The sequence below is a fragment of the Piliocolobus tephrosceles genome, chromosome 1 (genome assembly GCF_002776525.5).
Source record: "Piliocolobus tephrosceles isolate RC106 chromosome 1, ASM277652v3, whole genome shotgun sequence".
Classification (NCBI taxonomy): Eukaryota; Metazoa; Chordata; class Mammalia; order Primates; family Cercopithecidae; genus Piliocolobus; species Piliocolobus tephrosceles.
In genome coordinates this window covers 28,695,922-28,715,071 of record NC_045434.1, presented here as the reverse complement: position 1 = coordinate 28,715,071, position 19,150 = coordinate 28,695,922, and the positions used below count along the sequence as shown (strand labels likewise).

Here is a 19,150-nt window from a genome sequence, read left to right as displayed (position 1 = left end):
GAGACTAACGGCTGGCACACTCAGACATTCAAAACACCTTTGTTTAAGAAAAAGCTACAGACAGATTTATGGCTTTCCATATTTTTAATTGTGAAGATTTTTTTCCCACAAAGCTTCCAGAGCAGAAGTTGGTAGTAAGTCTACTTTTTAAAGAAAGAAAGAAAACGGCAAGAATGCCCCAGAGCTGTTCAGGCATGGAGGCCTGAGGATATGGGTCACTCTGACTAACTGGATACTTTAAAAGTACCACATGGCCCCAGGCAGCACAGAGTCTGGAACTCAAATGTGAGATCTATCCAAAATGACATGTCCACACTACCAAAACCAGACATGTTTCTGCTATGCCACACAAGTCCATATTAGAGGTGACCACTACCAGCTGTGACAGGCACTTGATAACTGCTGGACCAGACCATCTGAGATTGTGACTTAGTAGGGAGATGCCTGCCCCATCTCTTATCTCCCACTTGGGGAATAAATTAATCACTGTAACTGAGTTGCAGATTGAAAACAATTTCCCGGGCCGGGCGCGGTGGCTCAAGCCTGTAATCCCAGCACTTTGGGAGGCCGAGACGGGCGGCTCACGAGGTCAGGAGATCGAGACCATCCTGGCTAACATGGTGAAACCCCGTCTCTACTAAAAAATACAAAAAAAAACTAGCCGGGCGAGGTGGCGGGCACCTGTAGCCCCAGCTACTCCGGAGGCTGAGGCAGGAGAATAGCGTGAACCCAGGAGGCAGAGCTTGCAGTGAGCTGAGATCCGGCCACTGCACTCCAGCCTGGGTGACAGAGCGAGATTCCGTCTCAAAAAAAAAAAAAAAAAAAAAAATGAAAACAATTTCCCTTGAAATCAGAAAAGGCAATTCTTCCTTGAATCTACCACTGTGCCATAGCTCTTTGGGAACAATAACAAAAACAAAAACAACTAAAATTAATTAAGAACTAAGATAGATAGATACATATGTATATTTTTCATTATACTTTAAGTGCTAGGGTACATGTGCACAATGTGCAGGTTTGTTACGTATGTACACATATGTATATTAAGACAGGGTCTTGCTTTGTCACCCAGGCTGGAGTGCAGTGGCGCAACCATGGCTCACTGCAGCCTCAACCCCCGGGCTCAAGTGATCCTTCCACCTCAGCCTCTGAGTAGCTGTGACTACTGGCAGTGCAGGCCACCATGCCCAGCTAATTGTTTAATTTTTTGTAGAGACAGGGTTTCACTATGTTTCCCAGGCAGGTCTCGAACTCCTGACCTTAAGCAATTTGCCTGCTTGGCCTCCCAAAGTGCTGGGATTACAGGTGTGAGCCACAAAATACTGGTCTTGTATTTTGATTACTTCTTTCTATCCTCACAAAATGGCTGTGAGTTAATTACCACTATTGTCTCACTTTAAGATGAGAAAATTGAAGTGTAAAGATGTCAAATAACTTGTCACAAGTTACACAAAATGTTAACAACAGAGCTTGAATTCAAAATCAGGTAGTCTGAGCCCAGAGCCCACAATCTTAACAACACTGTGAAGTTTGAACATGCCATTTTACTAAAACAAAAACTCTGAAATATGAAGAAGCTAACAACTGACATAGATATAATTAGAAATATTTTAAATGGTTTAAATAATTATACTATATTTTCTCCAATATTATTTTGACAGAGGATCCCAAAGAGTTAAGTAGGATTTATTATCATTTGAATATTATAGATGAAAGATACTAAATTAAAACAGTTAGCTTATTTACTTAAGGTCAGGAGTACAGTTGATTCTTAAGAATTTAAGTTTTCTCAGCCCAGGAGGGGCCAAGACATCAGACATTAGGGAGAACCTCTGGCCCTGGGGCTCCATATCTGGCTCTAGGCTTGACTTCACTGACTCAGGAGTTAATACTGATTTGTTCATCTCAACTGAAACACAAAGCCTGTTTTCTCCTCTTTTGGCTATTGCAGCTATTCAAGAGTGTGAAAGTTGATAAACAAGTGAAAACTATAAATAGTGATTAATTAACCTTCAAAACACAATGATAAAAAGTAGTGACAATGAATCCACAGTTCAAGCAGAGTAAAGGTGGATACTGGAATCACTCACGAATGTCCCAACCTGCTAGGTCTCCATCCCGCTGTCCCCTTTCTCCTCCACCTGCTCCTCTTCCTGACGCACACTCTATGTGCTGTGTGTGCCTCTCTCTGTGGTTTGTTCCTCTCTCTTTTATTTTGTCTTCTTCCTTTTCCCCATTTCTCCCTCACCTCCTTCCCACTCATTTGAGAATCACAAAATCCTGTAATACTAACTTACACAGGCTTTCAGAGAGCATATAGACCAATATATTAATGCTGTACATGAGAAAACAACAGTCCAAAGAAGTGATTTACGCAAGAACATGATGTTATTTTGTGGAGAGCACATGGCCTAAGTCCAGTGTTCTCTCCACAACATCACACGTGCAGCTGTGTCATGGAATTCAAGGGTATGTAAAACCCTTTGTATTTCCTGTTATAATGTTTTATAAGTAACTAAGAAAAATCCATTTAAACCTAAGATTTTTATTCTTTCCATGTAGTCCTTTACTTTTTAAATGGATTATTCTCACTTGAAAATAATCTTTCCAAATCACAGAGCTAGGATTAGAACACAATTTCAGGGTCACTCCTTACAAACCACATACAATCATAAAATAGAAATGTTTAAAAGAGTAGTTCTCAATTTTTCTTTTCAATCATAGGTTGTATGGATAAGCTGATGAAAAGCTAGGTCCACTGTCTCCTTAGAAAACAATAAAAACACTGAGCATTTTGCATAATGTTTTAGGAGTTTGTGAATCTTCTGGAGCCCATCTGTGGGCCCATTAAAAGTTAAGAACTCCTGTCTTAAAGAGAAAATGTGGTATGTTTCTGGATTAGTGGTTTTCAAAGTAGGATGTATGCATGATCCATGGAGTGTTGAGAAAAAAAAATAACGAAACTCCTGTTACTGCTTTTGCATCTCATTCTTCTGAATGAAGTCTTTTTATTTGCTCATATTTTTAACATAAATAAGATATGAATATAGTATGTGTATAATTCATAAATAAGTAGAAATAAATGTAGTTGTGTTCCACTATTTTTTTTTCTTTTAAGCGACAGGCTAACTGTTGGGAACTACCAGACAACCTTGCAGAGACCTTCGACTTCCCACCAGGGAAGACCTCTCCTTACCTGGTCCTTTGTCTTCCCTTCTCGCTCACGAATGTGGTTAGCAACAATCCTTTCCGTTTCCTCGCAGAGCCTGGGGAAGTTTGCCAGCTGTCAAGAAAAGCAGATCTGAGTATGAATACTCAAAAAGTTACACTACCAAAAGAGAAGCAGAGATAAATTATGTATTTTACAGAAGATGCTCATTGCCGTTCTGGAAGCCAAAATGAAATATCATCAACTTCTACAGAAGAATGTCAAGGTGATGGGAGAGGCTTCACAAACTATCACCTTGTTGAGGAAACACTTCAAAACCAGTGCAGCAATTCCCTAGGAAGAAAGCAGAACCTTGGATACCATCTAGCACTGTGCTCCTGCCGAGTCGGCACTTAATAAAATTCAAAGATGAAGAAGTCAGAAAACAGGACAAAGAAAAGGATAAAGACTAACATTTTACATAGTGCCTACCATGCACCAGGAGCTAAGGACTTCATGAATTACCACCTTCAATATTCACAGCAATCAGAAAAGACAGATATAATTATTAACCTCATTTATTTATTTTATTTTATTTCATTTTATTTTATTTTATTTTATTTTATTTTATTTTTTTCTGAGACAGAGTTTCGCTCTTGTCATCCAGGCTAGAGTGCAGCTCACTGCAACCTCCACCTCCTGTCTCAAGCGATTCTCCTGTCGCAGCCTCCTGAGTAGCTGGGATTACAGGCACATGCCACCAAGCTCAGCTAATTTTTGTATTTTTAGTAAAGACGGCTTTTCACCATGTTGGTCAGGCTGGTCTCTAACTTCTGACCTCAGGTGATCCACCTGCCTTGGCCTCCTAAAGTGCTGGGATTACAGGCGTGAACCACCATGCCCGGCCAATCCCATTTAATAGAGGAGAAAAGCGAAGCACAGAGAGGTTAAGTAACTCATGCCCATGACTAAACAGCTCAAAAATGGTGGCTTCAGGATTCCAACCTAAGTCCTAGGACTCCAGAGCCCATGGTCTTGTCCATTACTCTTCAAGGATGATTCATCCCATGAAGCACAGAGAGATTCCTTTAACTTTTTAAATTCTCCCCATAGAAAACAGATGTGTATATGTACATTTTTTCACAAAACTATGGAAACTGTGTATGTTAATCACTTAACCGCATCTAAGTTATGCAGGTAATTGTTCAAAAAATAGTTTGTAAAAGTGAATAGATTAATTACAGTTGTTTTCAATATAAGGAAGAAAGAGAATGGGATGCTATGAAAATGTTTAAGGAACCCTAATCCAGAAGGAAGACTTAGACAGGCAAAGGTGTGTGAGAATGGCCATGGAGAAGATGAAGTTTGCCAGGAACAGGAACATGTGTGAAGGCGAGGTAGAAGTGCAGGCAATTAGCGGTGATAAAAGTAAAAGAAAGTCAGTGCAGAAATTGAGGAGTATGATCCTGAGACAAAGCTAGAAAAGTAGAGAGGGGCCACATCAAGCAGATCCTTGTAATTCTGTTAGGAATTTAGGCTACTGAAGCAATTCAGATGGAATGGAAATAATGGTGGCTTCTACTGGGGCCATGGAAATGGAGAAAAGTGGGCCCATTCATGACATGCCAGGCAAAATATTAATTCCAATTTTTAAAGTACTTGCAAATTAAAGGAGATTACTAGATAGCTCAATAAAATAGGTAAAGAATATTATTCAATTCATAAAAATGTAAGAGTCAATAAGCAGAAGGAAAAACAAACTGTAAAGTGATCTAATGCAAAGAAAAGCAATAACTATTATGTTGGCAAATTGCTATGATTTTTTTATAAGACTTACTACAGGTGAAGGTATACTGAGATTAGCACAATTTAAACTTGCTGAGGGGTATCAACAAGAGAAATCTTTTTGGAAAGCAATTTAGCATTACATATCAAAAGTCTTGCGTGCGTGCACACACACACACAGATGGAGAAAGAGACAGAGATCTCAACCTAATAACCTCAGAGAATTCTGAATACAATGATAAGGACATTCATCACAGCATTAGTTGGAAAAGCAACAATAAGATAAACAAATAAAACTATAAACTACCTAGTATCCGATGACGTTAAATAAATGAAGGTAGATCCACTTATGTGATGTAATGTAACCATCTTGAATCACACTTTTAATAATGGCTAATGACATGGTAAGGTATTTACAACACTAAGCGAAGAAAAGTAGGCTACTAAATATATAATGTGATTATGCACAAGCATAGTGTTTTGGTTTGGATATTTCTTCCCTCCAAATTCATGCTAAAATTCAATCCCCAATGTGGCTACATTGACCAGTCGGGCTTTTAAGAGGTGATTGGGTCATGAAGGCTCTGCCATCATGAGTGGATTAATCCATTCATGGATTAATGGATTAATAGGTTATAATGGGAGTGGGACTGGTAGCTTTATAAGAAGAGGACTAGCAACCTGAGCTAGCATGCTACCACACTCAGTGCCCTTACAATATGATTCATACCCTGTACCACCTTGGGACTCTGCACAGAGTCCCCACCAGCAAGAAGGCCCTTACCAGAGGCAGACCCTCAACACTGGACTCCTCAGCTTCCATAACTGTAAGAAATAAATTCCTTTTCTGTATAAATTCCTTTTCTGTATAAAGAAATAAATCCCTTTTCTGTATACCCAGTTTCAGGTATTCTGTTACAAACAACAGAAAATGAACTAAGACACTTCCACACACACATGCACACACACACGGAGTCACACACCACCATATACCCTTGATATTTTTCAAGGATATAGCCCAATCTTACAAATACCATCATTCTTGAGTAATATGGTAGCATATAATATTTCTCCAAACTTGTAAGGACTTGGATCAAGGCCTCCCTGAAATGTGGCTTCTGTATGGTCACCTGGGGTCACTGTGCACATTACCTTTATAGCATGCACAACATATATTAGTGTCTTAGCAAGATAACAAACTACAATACTTCATGGAACCATCATAATCACAAGATCTCATATATGTTAAATCTTCCGTTGCTGCAAGTCTACTCTCTCTGCATAGAAAAAGATTTGCACCATACTAAACAGTGTTAATAGCAATAATTCTTTGAATAATGCATAATTTTATTTATCTACATTTTCCAAATATTTCTACAGTGGATATAGATTATGTTCATAACATCATAAAAGCATAGAAACCTGACTGCTTTGGTTACCTCAAAAATCATCACCAGTGTCTCTATGAGGTCCTCAATCTCTCATCCCCTTACTGGTTCTTATCTGAATCCTGAGATGTATGCTCACCTGGGGGCTTATTTCATGAATTATTGCAAGATACAAATGAAGCTCATACTTCTCATTTTGGAAACATTCTCCAGAAAAAGCTCTATTATACCAGAACCCCTCTTGACTCTCTGAAAGTCCTGCAAGTTACTTTTTTGTGAGGCTTATAAAAGCTTTCAGAGTGGAAGAGATGGCTGATCAATTCCAGTCCTTCTTGACTAGTGCAAACCTGATGTATCTGACACCAAACATTAGCTTGCCCTAGGCCACCAAAACAATCAATTCCCCTGCACTCAGACAGCCTCCCAAGCTATTCAATGACAGCCACACTATTATAGAATCACTTTGCCTCAGAGAAGCAACTACGCAAGCAATTGAGGTCTACCAAGGAAGACTGGGATGCCTTTAACAACATTTAGAAAACAGATTACAACAGAAAGTTATTTTTAAAACCATCAAATAGTGGCAATATAAATATTTATTCAGAAACTAAACACTTGATAGCTGAAGGACCCCAGGCCAGTACATGGCCATCATTAAGTCAGGGAAAGGCCAAAATGACAAGAATATCCCATGAAGTAGAGACATCTAAGAATGCCTCCAATCTACTGGCCTTGGCAGGAGGATTGATCTGTGTGCATGCGTGTATCTCCTGATCTTTCCAAGCTTACTGCCCATGGGCTCAATTCTACCAGAAAAGGAATCTGTAAGAGCCACATTTTGTACCTACAATTGAGACAAGTGGAAGTCAATAAGCCTAAATTCTAAGCAGAACAAAAGAAAAAGAGAACACACTAAAAGAACTACCATTATGGAGACAAAGGAGGAAAAACCTTGAAGAGACACTAAGCAATGTAAGATTTAGGCATCACTGAATGGCATTAACGAAACAACTGGTTTGGTTACTAGGTGGTTGATATTGAACTGATTGTGGGAGTATAAGAGTCAAAATCTTGGTTTTAACTGCTAGCTTTCAAATATAAAATATATAAATATATATAAATAGTCCCAATTCTTCTTATATATAAATAGTCCCAAATATATAAATAGTCCCAATTCTTAAGATACATACATAGAGAGGTTTAAAAAAAAAAAAGTCCTACTGATGTTTAAAATGATTTCTGATTAGGCTTTCTACCACTCATTTCATTATCTCATTTAATCTTATAATGAGATTATTTCATGATCTCATTCAAACTGTGCCCTGCTCAGTTTGTATCCCCCTTTTCTCAGCTTTAAAATATACTTAACTTTGATTGCTCAATTCAATCCCTCACCTCTCTTCTATGTCTCTTATTTAATGTGTAATCACCATTTCTTCAATCATTTATACCATTACAATTGTCAATCATTTTTGCACTTTTTTAATTTGAATGTCAAATTAAAAGCCTACAGTTGTAAGAATACGGGAGTTATTATTTGTCAAAGTAATCAGAATATTAACTATGTATGCCCAAATAATATTGATGTGGAAGATGTCATCTTTAGGCCTTTATTCCTCTAATGATTAATTAAATAACCTATAAATTGGTTTATAGAGAGTCAAGGGATTAAGGATTTGCTATTTGTTATAATAACTACATTCCTAAATTTATGTCACATCAGTCATTCATTGTGCAACTGCTACAGTCCAGCTCCATGCTCAGTTTATGTCATAACACCTGATATTAGAAACCACATAGTCTTGATTGGCAGGTTGCCTGTACAGATAAATACTCATATAAGAGAAATATTTTTTAAAAACCAAGGGGAAATATGAAGAAATAAATACATAAACCAGGTATGAGAGGTCCTCTGAGGATTTGATGCTTACATTATAATAGTGAAACTTGTAGTCAAAGCTATACATTTATTATACAGCAAATTAGTTCTAAATAGCTTATTATTCAACTTGCATTGAATATCCTTTTTTTTTTCTAAGACAGAGTCTCACTCTGTTGCCCAGGCTGGAGTGCAGTGACACATCTTGGCTCACTGCAACCTCCACCTCCTGGGTTCAAGCAATGCTCCTTTCTCAGCCTCCCAAATAGTTAGAACTATAAGCGCCCACCACCAGGTCTGGCCTGCGTTGAGTATTCTTAAATAATAAAGAAGATTCAATGGAGAAACAACACAATATACATGACTTTAGGAATCAAAACCTTCAACATTTAATTCAAGGAGGATATTTTAATTATACATGTTCTGAGAGAAAGCAGGAAAACATGTTTTAATAAGGGTCCAATGTTATAAGTGTTATTTAGGGTAGTGATTAATTATTTTGGTGGAACCTCAATATAAAAATTTAATTTCAGTATGGATCACATTTTCCTAGAGAAAAAAAAAAAAAAAACACTTGGAAGACATTTCTATCCAACAAAACAAAAATTATACACTTCCAAAATGTATTAACAGTTTATCAGATCATAAGATCTATGCTATGCTAGTACATTTTTCTTGAAAAGGTCAAGAGACCAGGCAAGATTTCTGTATCTTCAAGAGGAACAAGTTTGATACCTCCAGCAAAAACTGGAGTTATTAGGTAACCGTCTGTTCATAATTCCATACCAAACCTCACTAAGAAAATAAAGTCAGAACAAAATTTCTTCTATAGTTATCACTTGACTTGATTGGTTTGGCTGACCTAAAGATAAGGGTTTTTATGAAAAAGCTATAAAACTTTAAATGCTGGCTTCTTGCTACAAGCCAAATAGAAATAATGAATTTTAGCACTCATAAAAGCATTCAATTTTTAAATTTAATTTTCTGTGAATTAACCACCCACCCAACACAACAAAATCCCTAGCCATCCTTTGTTTTTGTATAGCATAGTGTGGATTTATTCAGGATATGAGAAGACACTCATCTGCACACAACACATTTGCTATGAAAAAAAATTTTTTAAACAGATGTATTTGTAGAAAAATTTACAAAGGTGATTGAAGATGAGAAGCAATTCTAATATAAAGAGATCAAGAAATAGTGACTGTTTTCTAAGTTGCACAGGGGTTAATGGGAAAGTTCCTTATGGGGTGTTCTACACTGGCATATGAGTGGCATATGAGAAGTCAAGGAAGGTCAAAGTGAAGTTGGCAGGAAGGAGAAAGGAGTGCCAGATCCCAACTAGGCAGACTGGGACCAAGTGGGCTAGTGTTAGGCCTCCTTCTCCAGGTGGGCAAATACTTAATCTAGAAACCTCAAATATTTTCCACAAAAAGCAGGAGAAGTGGTGAGGTATAAGATGGAAAAACTTTTAAACAGAGAAAGGAAGAGAACTCTAGTGTTATTTATGAAATGCTAAGGAATAAAAACAAAAAAGTCCTCACCTAAGAAACAGGGAGAGTAGAAAAACAAAAACAAAATAAAAAGTCCAACCTTGAGTGAATAAAACTGTGTGCCGCAGAGTAGTCAAAAGAGCCTATTACTTAAGTAATTCAGAAAACATCCAAAAAGGAAGTCAGGGTGGGTTGACATGGTGGCAAAACAACACCTGAAGATCATAATCAGATTTTCATCTCTCTCTTCCCAAGTTTATCTCTGGTAGACACATTAATGAGCAGTTAAAATGGAAAAAAAAAAAAAAACTTCAAAACAGAAAGTGGGAGAAAAATCAGGGACCATGGTAAATTATAAATTAAGAACCGATTATAAAGATTACAAATCCTTTAATGAGTTTTAAGATTAAAAGATGAGATTCTATCACATTAAAACTGAGTCCCAAGACTGAATTTCCTATAACACCCAACAAAAGTTTCAGACTTTAATAACCTGTCTGATTTGAAGCCTGGGCACCAAAGCCTATTACATTAGACATGTATTATATGCAAAACACAGCACAGAGTTTGACTGGATGGCAACCATTAGGAGGTGAAATGCAAGTATTTTCATACAGCATAAAAACCACAGCACATCTATATAAACCTAAAAGAAAGTCCTAAATAGTGTGATGCTTTGAAGCCATTTTCCTTCATCCTACTTCAGACAAATTGACCGTCACCTAACGAATCAATGAGATATAATTCATTTTTTAAATTATTCATTTAATAATTATTGTTGAAAATCAGGCTGTTTTAGGGGTGACAAACAGAGCAATGAGCTTAATAAGCCAAGTTCTTATTCTCATGGAACTTGTATTCTCAAGGCCCCTTAATTATCTTACGACAACAACAACAAAAGACATAAATAATATAATTAATATATTAATAGTGATATATACTGCAAAGAAAAATAAAGTTTGGTAAGTAGATGAACAATGGCGTGTGTGTGTGTGTGTGTGTGTGTGTGTGTGTTTGGGGGAGGGCTATGCAACTGTAAACAGAAAAGTCAGAGAAAGACTCTGCTTTATGGGGCATCTGAATAGCAGAGACCTGAAAGAAGCAATGGTTTTATCTTGGGGCAGATCATTTCCCACACTAAGAATGAGAAGTGCAAAGGCTCTACAGTCATGTTTCCTTGGCCTGCTAAATAAACAAGGAATCCAGTGCAGCTGGAGAGGACCGAGAGGAGGAAAGGAAGGGGAGGAGATGAGTTTAGATATGAAAAGCTGGGGGCAAGACTGTGTAGGGCCTTGGAAGCCATGGTAAGGACTTGGATTCACTTGTTTAGTTATGTGTATTCAGAGCTAGATATTTACCTAATAAGCCACAAGATTAAGCATTTTTTCTAACAGCACTTCTTAATGGAAAATCTTTCCCTTTCCTTTTTTTTTTTCTTTTTAGGAAATGAAGTCTCATTGTTGTCGCCTGGGCTGGAGTACAATGGTGCGATCTCGACTCACTGCAACCTCCGCCTCCTGGGTTCCAGCAATTCTCCTGCCTCAGCCTCCTGAGTAGCTGAGACTATAGGCACCCCCTACCATGCTCAGCTAATTTTTGTATTTTTAGTAGAGATGGGGTTTTATCACGTTGGCCAGGCTTGTCTCAAACTCCTGACCTCAGGTGATCCACCTGCCTCGACCTCCCAAAGTGCTGAGATTGCCGGCGTGAGCCACCACGCCTGGCCCTTTCCCTGTATTTCCAATAACTCCCTAAGGTATCTTTTTTTTTCTCCCCTTGCAAAACTTTTTTTTCTAAACAGGAAAAAAATCAATTAATTAGTATGATAATGATCCAAGAATGTGGTTTCCCAAGAGGCCAGTAAATGGCACAGTTGCTAAACTGTGGTTAAAAAAACCAAGATGTTCCTCTCAGTGCTTCCTGAAAAGACCTTCAGCACCCTGTGATGATGCACTGGAGAAGAGGAGGTAAGGAAAAGCAGCTGAAAAGAGATGCCCACCAAAATAATTTCAAAGTTGAGATGTCCCTGGCATGAAGCCAAACAGCTCATAAAGCTCTAATGTTCCTGTCTTATCCTCCAGTGCCCCAGAGAAAACAGTGAGAAAACATCAGGGAGGAAATGCATTCCCCCAGGTTAGGAGTCTAGCTTTGTGTTTTGTTGTTTGAACACACATAAATCCCATATGTTCTTCACTGATGTTTATTTAATGCAGCTGAAGAAAAAAAATTTAAGGTTTTTACACATGAGGCATCACATGAGGAGTTGTAAATGAAAACTGTATTTTATGTTTATATATGTATATATGCTATAACAGAAATATATATATAATTACAATATAGCTGGAATTACTTATTTTCACATTGCCTGGGGCAGTTTTTGTTTACTCCTATTACTCCAGTGAAAGTATTCATAGCACCCCCTTTAAGTCTCAAAAATGTCCTGTACTGAACAATAAATAACATAGTCACCTTATCTATGGCTCATGTTCAAAAGGAGGCAAGTAATAAAGTCCCAGCAGACTCAACTCTAATTAGGATTATTTTGCTTTGCAAAATATTTTAATTAGAACAGTTTTTAAATAAAAGATATTGAAAGTATACCTAATAAGGCCAAAAATGAAAAACATCAAAATGCAGCATAAGGAAAAGGATAAATGTTTGAAAGAAAATCTGCCTAAATTTTATCATCTTAAAATGAATGGCTAAAATACTCTTTTAAAACCAAGTATATATATTTTTGACCACTGGATAACTTTAGAACATCTAAATTGTTAGTAAATATTTATAAAATGCCTATATGTGGAGTTGGTCACTGTGTTATAGTCTAGTTAGATAAGATAAAAAACACAGTGCCTTTTATTCAAAGGAGCTTATAATCAACAAGAGGAGATATGTAAACAAATAAATACAAACAAATCACAAGGCAGCATCATAAATGCTATGATATAAATACACATAGGATATCAACAGAAGCACTAAAAAGGGAGCTGGGAGAGAGAGGAGGAAGGGACTCACAGAGGCTCTTTGGGAAGATTTTAGGAAAATAGAATGATTGAGCTGGCTCCCTAAAAATGAGAGGGGATGGCAGGTAAACACAGAGGGGAAAGTGAGACATTCTAGACAAAAGGAATCACTTATGCAAATGGCAAAGGCATGAAAAATCTTTGAGGATAGTGCAAATCATCTAGAATGGCTGAAGCAAGCGGTGGGACCAAAGATATAGCTGGAGAAGTATTCAGAGATCAGATGGGGAAGCTAAATACAACCCTAAATGATCTGAACTTTATTCTCAAGGCTCTGAGGAGTCGTTGAATAATTTTGAGGATATAGGCAAAAGGTATATCTGTATTTTAGAAAAATCACTTTGCAAGCAATGGTAAAGATGAATTTGAGGGTGACCAGGCTAGAAGTAGATCAGTTAGGGGGCCACTGGAGTAATTCAGGCTTAAAAGTAATGCTCAGCGCTTTAAGTAAGAAAAGAGAATAGTTGCTGTCATCTGTAGACAGTTCCCTTAAAGAGGCTTGAGCTGGAAGTACAGATTTGGGAATCAGCAATATTTTAAGTGGTAGTTGAACTATCACAGACGTGATCTGTCAAGGAGAAAATATAGTAAGAAGAGAATAAAACCAAGAGTAACCTCTGTGGGATCCCAGTGTTTAGAGGTAAGCAAAAATGGACGAATGCTCAAAGGAGGTGGAGAAGGAATAAAGAGAAAGAGGGAAGACAGCCCATGAGAGAGGAGTGCCAGCTTTATAAAGAGAATGGAATATAGTCTCAGGAATAAGAGCGTCCATTAGGCTTGGCAATCAGGATTCTCACTGATATTTGCAATAATTAGCTCTATAGAACAGTGGGGTAGAAGCCAAATTTCAGTTGAGGAATTAACTGGAGATGAGACAGCAAAGACGCAAAGCATAAATTACTTTTTTCCCAAGAAGACTGACCACGAGAGGAGAAAAGTAGGGCAGCAGATGAGTCTTTGTCACTGTTTCTTTTTAAATTCGGACAGACATAGATATATTTATAAGCTGATTTTTTAAAATGTGATGGTGAAGATGATGATTCAGGAAATAAAAGGCTAAAAAGAGTACATCCTCAAAGGAAGTGAGAGTACACACAGGAAACCATCCCCTACCCCCTTGGTCAGGAATAGTATCTCGACAGAGAGGATAAGAAGGGGGTGTGGCTGTGAATACAGGTAAGTTTGAGGGATAGAAGACAAGAATCAATGTTTCATAGTCCCCATTTATGGCCCCTATTTTCTCTGCGAAATCTTCATTGAAAGTAAGGATGAAAGTGATGAGTCAGGTGGCTTGAAGAGAGTGCTAAAAGTTTAACATCATTATCATGGAGAACACAGGAGGTTGCTAATTACTAAGATACTGAAGCACTGCTGGGCGGCAGTTGAAATTGGACTAAGAGGAAGACCATGAATATATTGTGGCACCAGTTCACACAAATAGACAAGTATCTCCAAGCTCTTCAGAAGCCTGTGGGGAAAGGAAAATAAAGACAAGCGGTAAATTTTAGCAGTCCTGGAGTTTCAACAGGTGGCCAAGTTAATCCAAGTGGAACTGAAGCAATAGATAAGAAAACTAATGATGGATGTACATCTGCTCACCCGTACACCTTATGGGCTCTAAGGTTTAATGATGGAAGGAGAAATAACAGGAGGCTCCCACTTTAGTAGCAAGGCCCAGACACATTTTCCAACCTAGACATGTCCGCAGTGAAGTGGACACTAAATTTCAAACCTTCAAAATAGAGCTTTTCCATTAATTTCCCAATTGGCTTAAAATCTAAAGAGGATGAAGGGGGTGATCAGCATTCTGCAGGCCCTTTAAGGTTTACAATTTCCTAGTAAAACATTTTTTGATGACAACAAGAGCCAGAAGTCATGAAACTATCATGCTAGCTCAGACTGAATGGAGAGCAAAGATTTCAAGGAAAAGTTGCTTTTAGGCATTGGACATGATATCTGCATGGACACTGAACACTTCCAAGTTGAAGGTGAACTGGGGATGGAGAGGAAAAATGTAAGCCAGGTTCTAAAGATCCTGATGAATGCAAGGGAGTGACCTGGAACTTGGTGGTGACAGTGAATATAAGGAACAGGTACAGCTGGCACCACCTGGGCCTTAATGGAAGGCTATGAGAAAGTGAAGGAATAATCTTTGGAAGCCACAAAAGGAGAAGTGGGCAAATGTCATACCCAATAAAGGCCCTCAGATTTTTCCAATTGGGCTAGAATAAATATCCTTCACTGAAGAAAGCTAAAGGGTAAACAGTAACCTCAGGGGAAAAGCTAGATTTTATGTTTATCTAAGGCAAACTATAAAATGTTTTGAGAAGATAGTAAAAGTATATAGAAGACCAATCCAAGGAGCATAATGGAAAGGGTGGAGAGCAAGAATAGAAGCCAAAAAGTGTCTGGGAACAAGCTGTCTCATCCCATGCCATCCGAACTGACTGTTGGCTTTCCAGTAGGTCGGATAAAATGGGAAACGATAAAAAAAAAAAAAAAAAAAAAAAAAGGATTCATGCATACCATAAACACTTTATATAACTTAAAACATAAATGTCCACACATGTGCCATTCTTTTGATGTAAGGCCAAGGTCTGTTCTCTGCATATGGATCTGTTGATTGGAGTTATGCATCTTCTGTCTTACATAAACCACATCCTTCATCTATGATTTCCAGTTTTGCTTTCTTTACAGTGGAGGGAGAACCTGAAGATACTTGTGAAATAATTTGAATGCCAAACCTATCCAGATTTTTATAATCCCCTCCTCACACACACACACATTCTTTTGTCATTATCCTGCCTACACCTAGTCAATAGCAAAGCTTTTGCAGCTAACATTTATCAAGTCTTCTCACAGCATTCAGTTTAGTTTTCATAGAAACAAAACTCAAAGTCTTTTTTGCATTGGCTCAGTTTAATTACTCTGTTTATTCAAAGTATATTATTCAAATAAGTGCGACTGGCTAAATGGGTTCGGGAACAAATGCAGCACAACTGTCCCTTGTAAAGAAGAGAGATTAATTGGTAAGAGTAAGAGACATGGACAACCTAAAGAGAAGCCTCTGGCTAAACACATCTGTGTGCTGAGAGTGGCAATCCTTAGGGTTAGTAGGAAACTCAGTATCAGTTAATCTTGAAAGTCAGCAAAGAGATCAATTAAGAGAGCTTTAAATGTACAAGGGACATGATAGGTTGCATTTTGAAGAGTAGGTGAGGGTAGCAGGGATGAGAACTGTTAGCAACTGACTTCAGCTTTCCAAGAGGTGAGCCGGTAGAAAGATTGATTTTTTTCAACTCCATGTGCATTCTTCTTTCTGTCCCTCAGTCCCTTAACTCCTGTGGCTCTTCTTGTTTTGGAGAAGAAAAACTAGGAGTTTAGGAAATGAGGTGGAAGAGCAGTAGGAGCTCTAGAAAAGGAGTCTCAGGGGCAGAGCAAGATGGCCGAATAGGAACGGCTCCAGTCTCCATCTCCCAGCGCGAGCGACACAGAAGACCGGTGATTTCTGCATTTTCAACTGAGGTACTGGTGTCATCTCACTCGGGAGTGCCGGACAATCCATGCGGGTCAGCTGCTGCAGCCTGACCAGCGAGAGCTGAAGCAGGGCGAGGCATCGCCTCACCTGGGAAGTGCAAGGGGGAAGGGAGTCCCTTTTCCTAGCCAGGGGAACTGAGACACACAACACCTGGAAAATCGGGTAACTCCCACCCCAATACTGCGCTGTAAGCACACCGGCACACCAGGAGAATATATCCCACACCTGGCCGGGAGGGTCCCACGCCCACGGAGCCTCCCTCCTTGCTAACACAGCAGTCTGTGGCAATCTAACCACAAGGCAGCAGCGAGGCTGGGGGAGGGGTGCCCGCCATCGCTGAGGCTTAAGTAGGTAAACAAAGCCACTGGGAAGCTCGAACTGGGTGGAGCTCACAGCAGCTCAAGGAAACCTGCCTATCTCTGTAGACTCCACCTCTGGGGACAGGGCACAGCTAAAGCAGCAGAGGCCTGTGCAGACGCGAACGACTCTGTCTGACAGCTTTGAAGAGAGCAGTGGATCTCCCAACACGGAGGTTGAGATCTGAGAAGGGGCAGACTGCCTGCTCAAGTGGGTCCCTGACCCCTGAGTAGCCTAACTGGGAGACATCCCCCACTAGGGGCAGTCTGACACCCCACACCTCACAGGGTGGGGTACACCCCTGAAAGGAAGCTTCCAAAGCAAGAATCAGACAGGTGCACTCGCTGTTCAGCAATATTCTATCTTCTGCAACCTCTGCTGCTGATACCCAGGCAAACAGAGTCTGGAGTGGACCTCAAGCAATCTCCAACAGACCTATAGCTGAGGGTCCTGTCAGAAGGAAAACTATCAAACAGGAAGGACACCTATACCAAAACCCCATCAGTACGTCAACATCATCAAAGACCAGAGACAGATAAAACCACAAAGATGGGGAAAAAGCAGGGCAGAAAAGCTGGAAATTCAAAAAATAAGAGCGCATCTCCCCCTGCAAAGGAGCACAGCCCATCGCCAGCAATGGATCAAAGCTGGTCAGAGAATGACTTTGACGAGATGAGAGAAGAAGGCTTCAGCCCGTCAAACCTCTCAGAGCTAAAGGAGGAATTACGTACCCAGCGCAAAGAAACTAAAAATCTTGAAAAAAGAGTGGAAGAATTGACAGCTAGACTAATTAATGCAGAGAAGGTCATAAACGAAATGACAGAGATGAAAACCATGACACGAGAAATACGTGACAAATGCACAAGCTTCAGTAACCGACTCGATCAACTGGAAGAAAGAGTATCAGCGATGGAGGATCAAATGAATGAAATGAAGCGAGAAGAGAAACCAAAAGAAAAAAGAAGAAAAAGAAATGAACAAAGCCTGCAACAAGTATGGGATTATGTAAAAAGACCAAATCTACATCTGATTGGGGTGCCTGAAAGTGAGGGGGAAAATGGAACCAAATTGGAAAACATACTTCAGGATATCACCCAAGAAAACTTCCCCAACCTAGTAGGGCAGGCCAACATTCAAATTCAGAAAATACAGAGAACGCCACAAAGATACTCCTCCAGAAGAGCAACTCCAAGACACATAATTGCCAGATTCACCAAAGTTGAAATGAAGGAAAAAATCTTAAGGGCAGCCAGAGAGAAAGGTCGGGTTACCCACAAAGGGAAGCCCATCAGACTGACAGCAGATCTCTCGGCAGAAACTCTCCAAGCCAGAAGAGAGTGGGGGCCAATATTCAACGTTCTTAAAGAAAAGAATTTTAAACCCAGAATTTCATATCCAGCCAAACTAAGTTTCATCAGTGAAGGAGAAATAAAATCCTTTACAGATAAGCAAATGCTTAGAGATTTTGTCACCACCAGGCCTGCCTTACAAGAGACCCTGAAGGAAGCCCTAAACATGGAAAGGAACAACCGGTACCAGCCATTGCAAAAACATGCCAAAATGTAAAGACCATCGAGGCTAGGAAGAAACTGCATCAACTAACGAGCAAAATAACCAGTTAATATCATAATGGCAGGATCAAGTTCACACATAACAATATTAACCTTAAATGTAAATGGACTAAATGCTCCAATTAAAAGACACAGACTGGCAAACTGGATAAAGAGTCAAGACCCATCAGTCTGCTGTATTCAGGAGACCCATCTCACATGCAGAGACATACATAGGCTCAAAATAAAGGGATGGAGGAAGATCTACCAAGCAAATGGAGAACAAAAAAAAAGCAGGGGTTGCAATCCTAGTCTCTGATAAAACAGACGTTAAACCATCAAAGATCAAAAGAGACAAAGAAGGCCATTACATAATGGTAAAGGGATCAATTCAACAGGAAGAGCTAACTATCCTAAATATATATGCACCCAATACAGGAGCAGCCAGATTCATAAAGCAAGTCCTTAGAGACTTACAAAGAGACTTAGACTCCCATACAATAATAATGGGAGACTTCAACACTCCACTGTCAACATTAGACAGATCAACGAGACAGAAAGTTAACAAGGATATCCAGGAATTGAACTCATCTCTGCACCAAGTGGACCTAATAGACATCTATAGAACTCTCCACCCCAAGTCAACAGAATATACATTCTTCTCAGCACCACATCACACTTATTCCAAAACTGAGCACATAATTGGAAGTAAAGCACTCCTCAGCAAATGTAAAAGAACAGAAATTATAACAAACTGTCTCAGACCACAGTGCAATCAAACTAGAACTCAGGACTAAGAAACTCAATCAAAACCGCTCAACTACATGGAAACTGAACAACCTGCTCCTGAATGACTACTGGGTACATAAGGAAATGAAAGCAGAAATAAAGATGTTCTTTGAAACCAATGAGAACAAAGATACAACATACCAGAATCTCTGGGACACATTTAAAGCAGTGTGTAGAGGGAAATTTATAGCACTAAATGC

The 19,150-nt window shown here is 39.1% G+C and overlaps 1 protein-coding gene across 3 annotated transcripts in view; it reads right to left on the bottom strand.

The window, feature by feature from the left end:
* The window catches only part of DNM3 (dynamin 3), a 566,202-nt gene that overhangs the window by 339,451 nt on the left and 207,601 nt on the right, over positions 1-19,150 (bottom strand). For all 3 annotated transcript variants that reach the window (XM_023207167.1, XM_023207165.1, XM_023207166.1), the window contains exon 11: positions 3,197-3,283. In XM_023207167.1, coding sequence (XP_023062935.1) covers positions 3,197-3,283 — 87 coding nt within the window. The remainder of the gene's footprint in view (positions 1-3,196; positions 3,284-19,150) is intronic.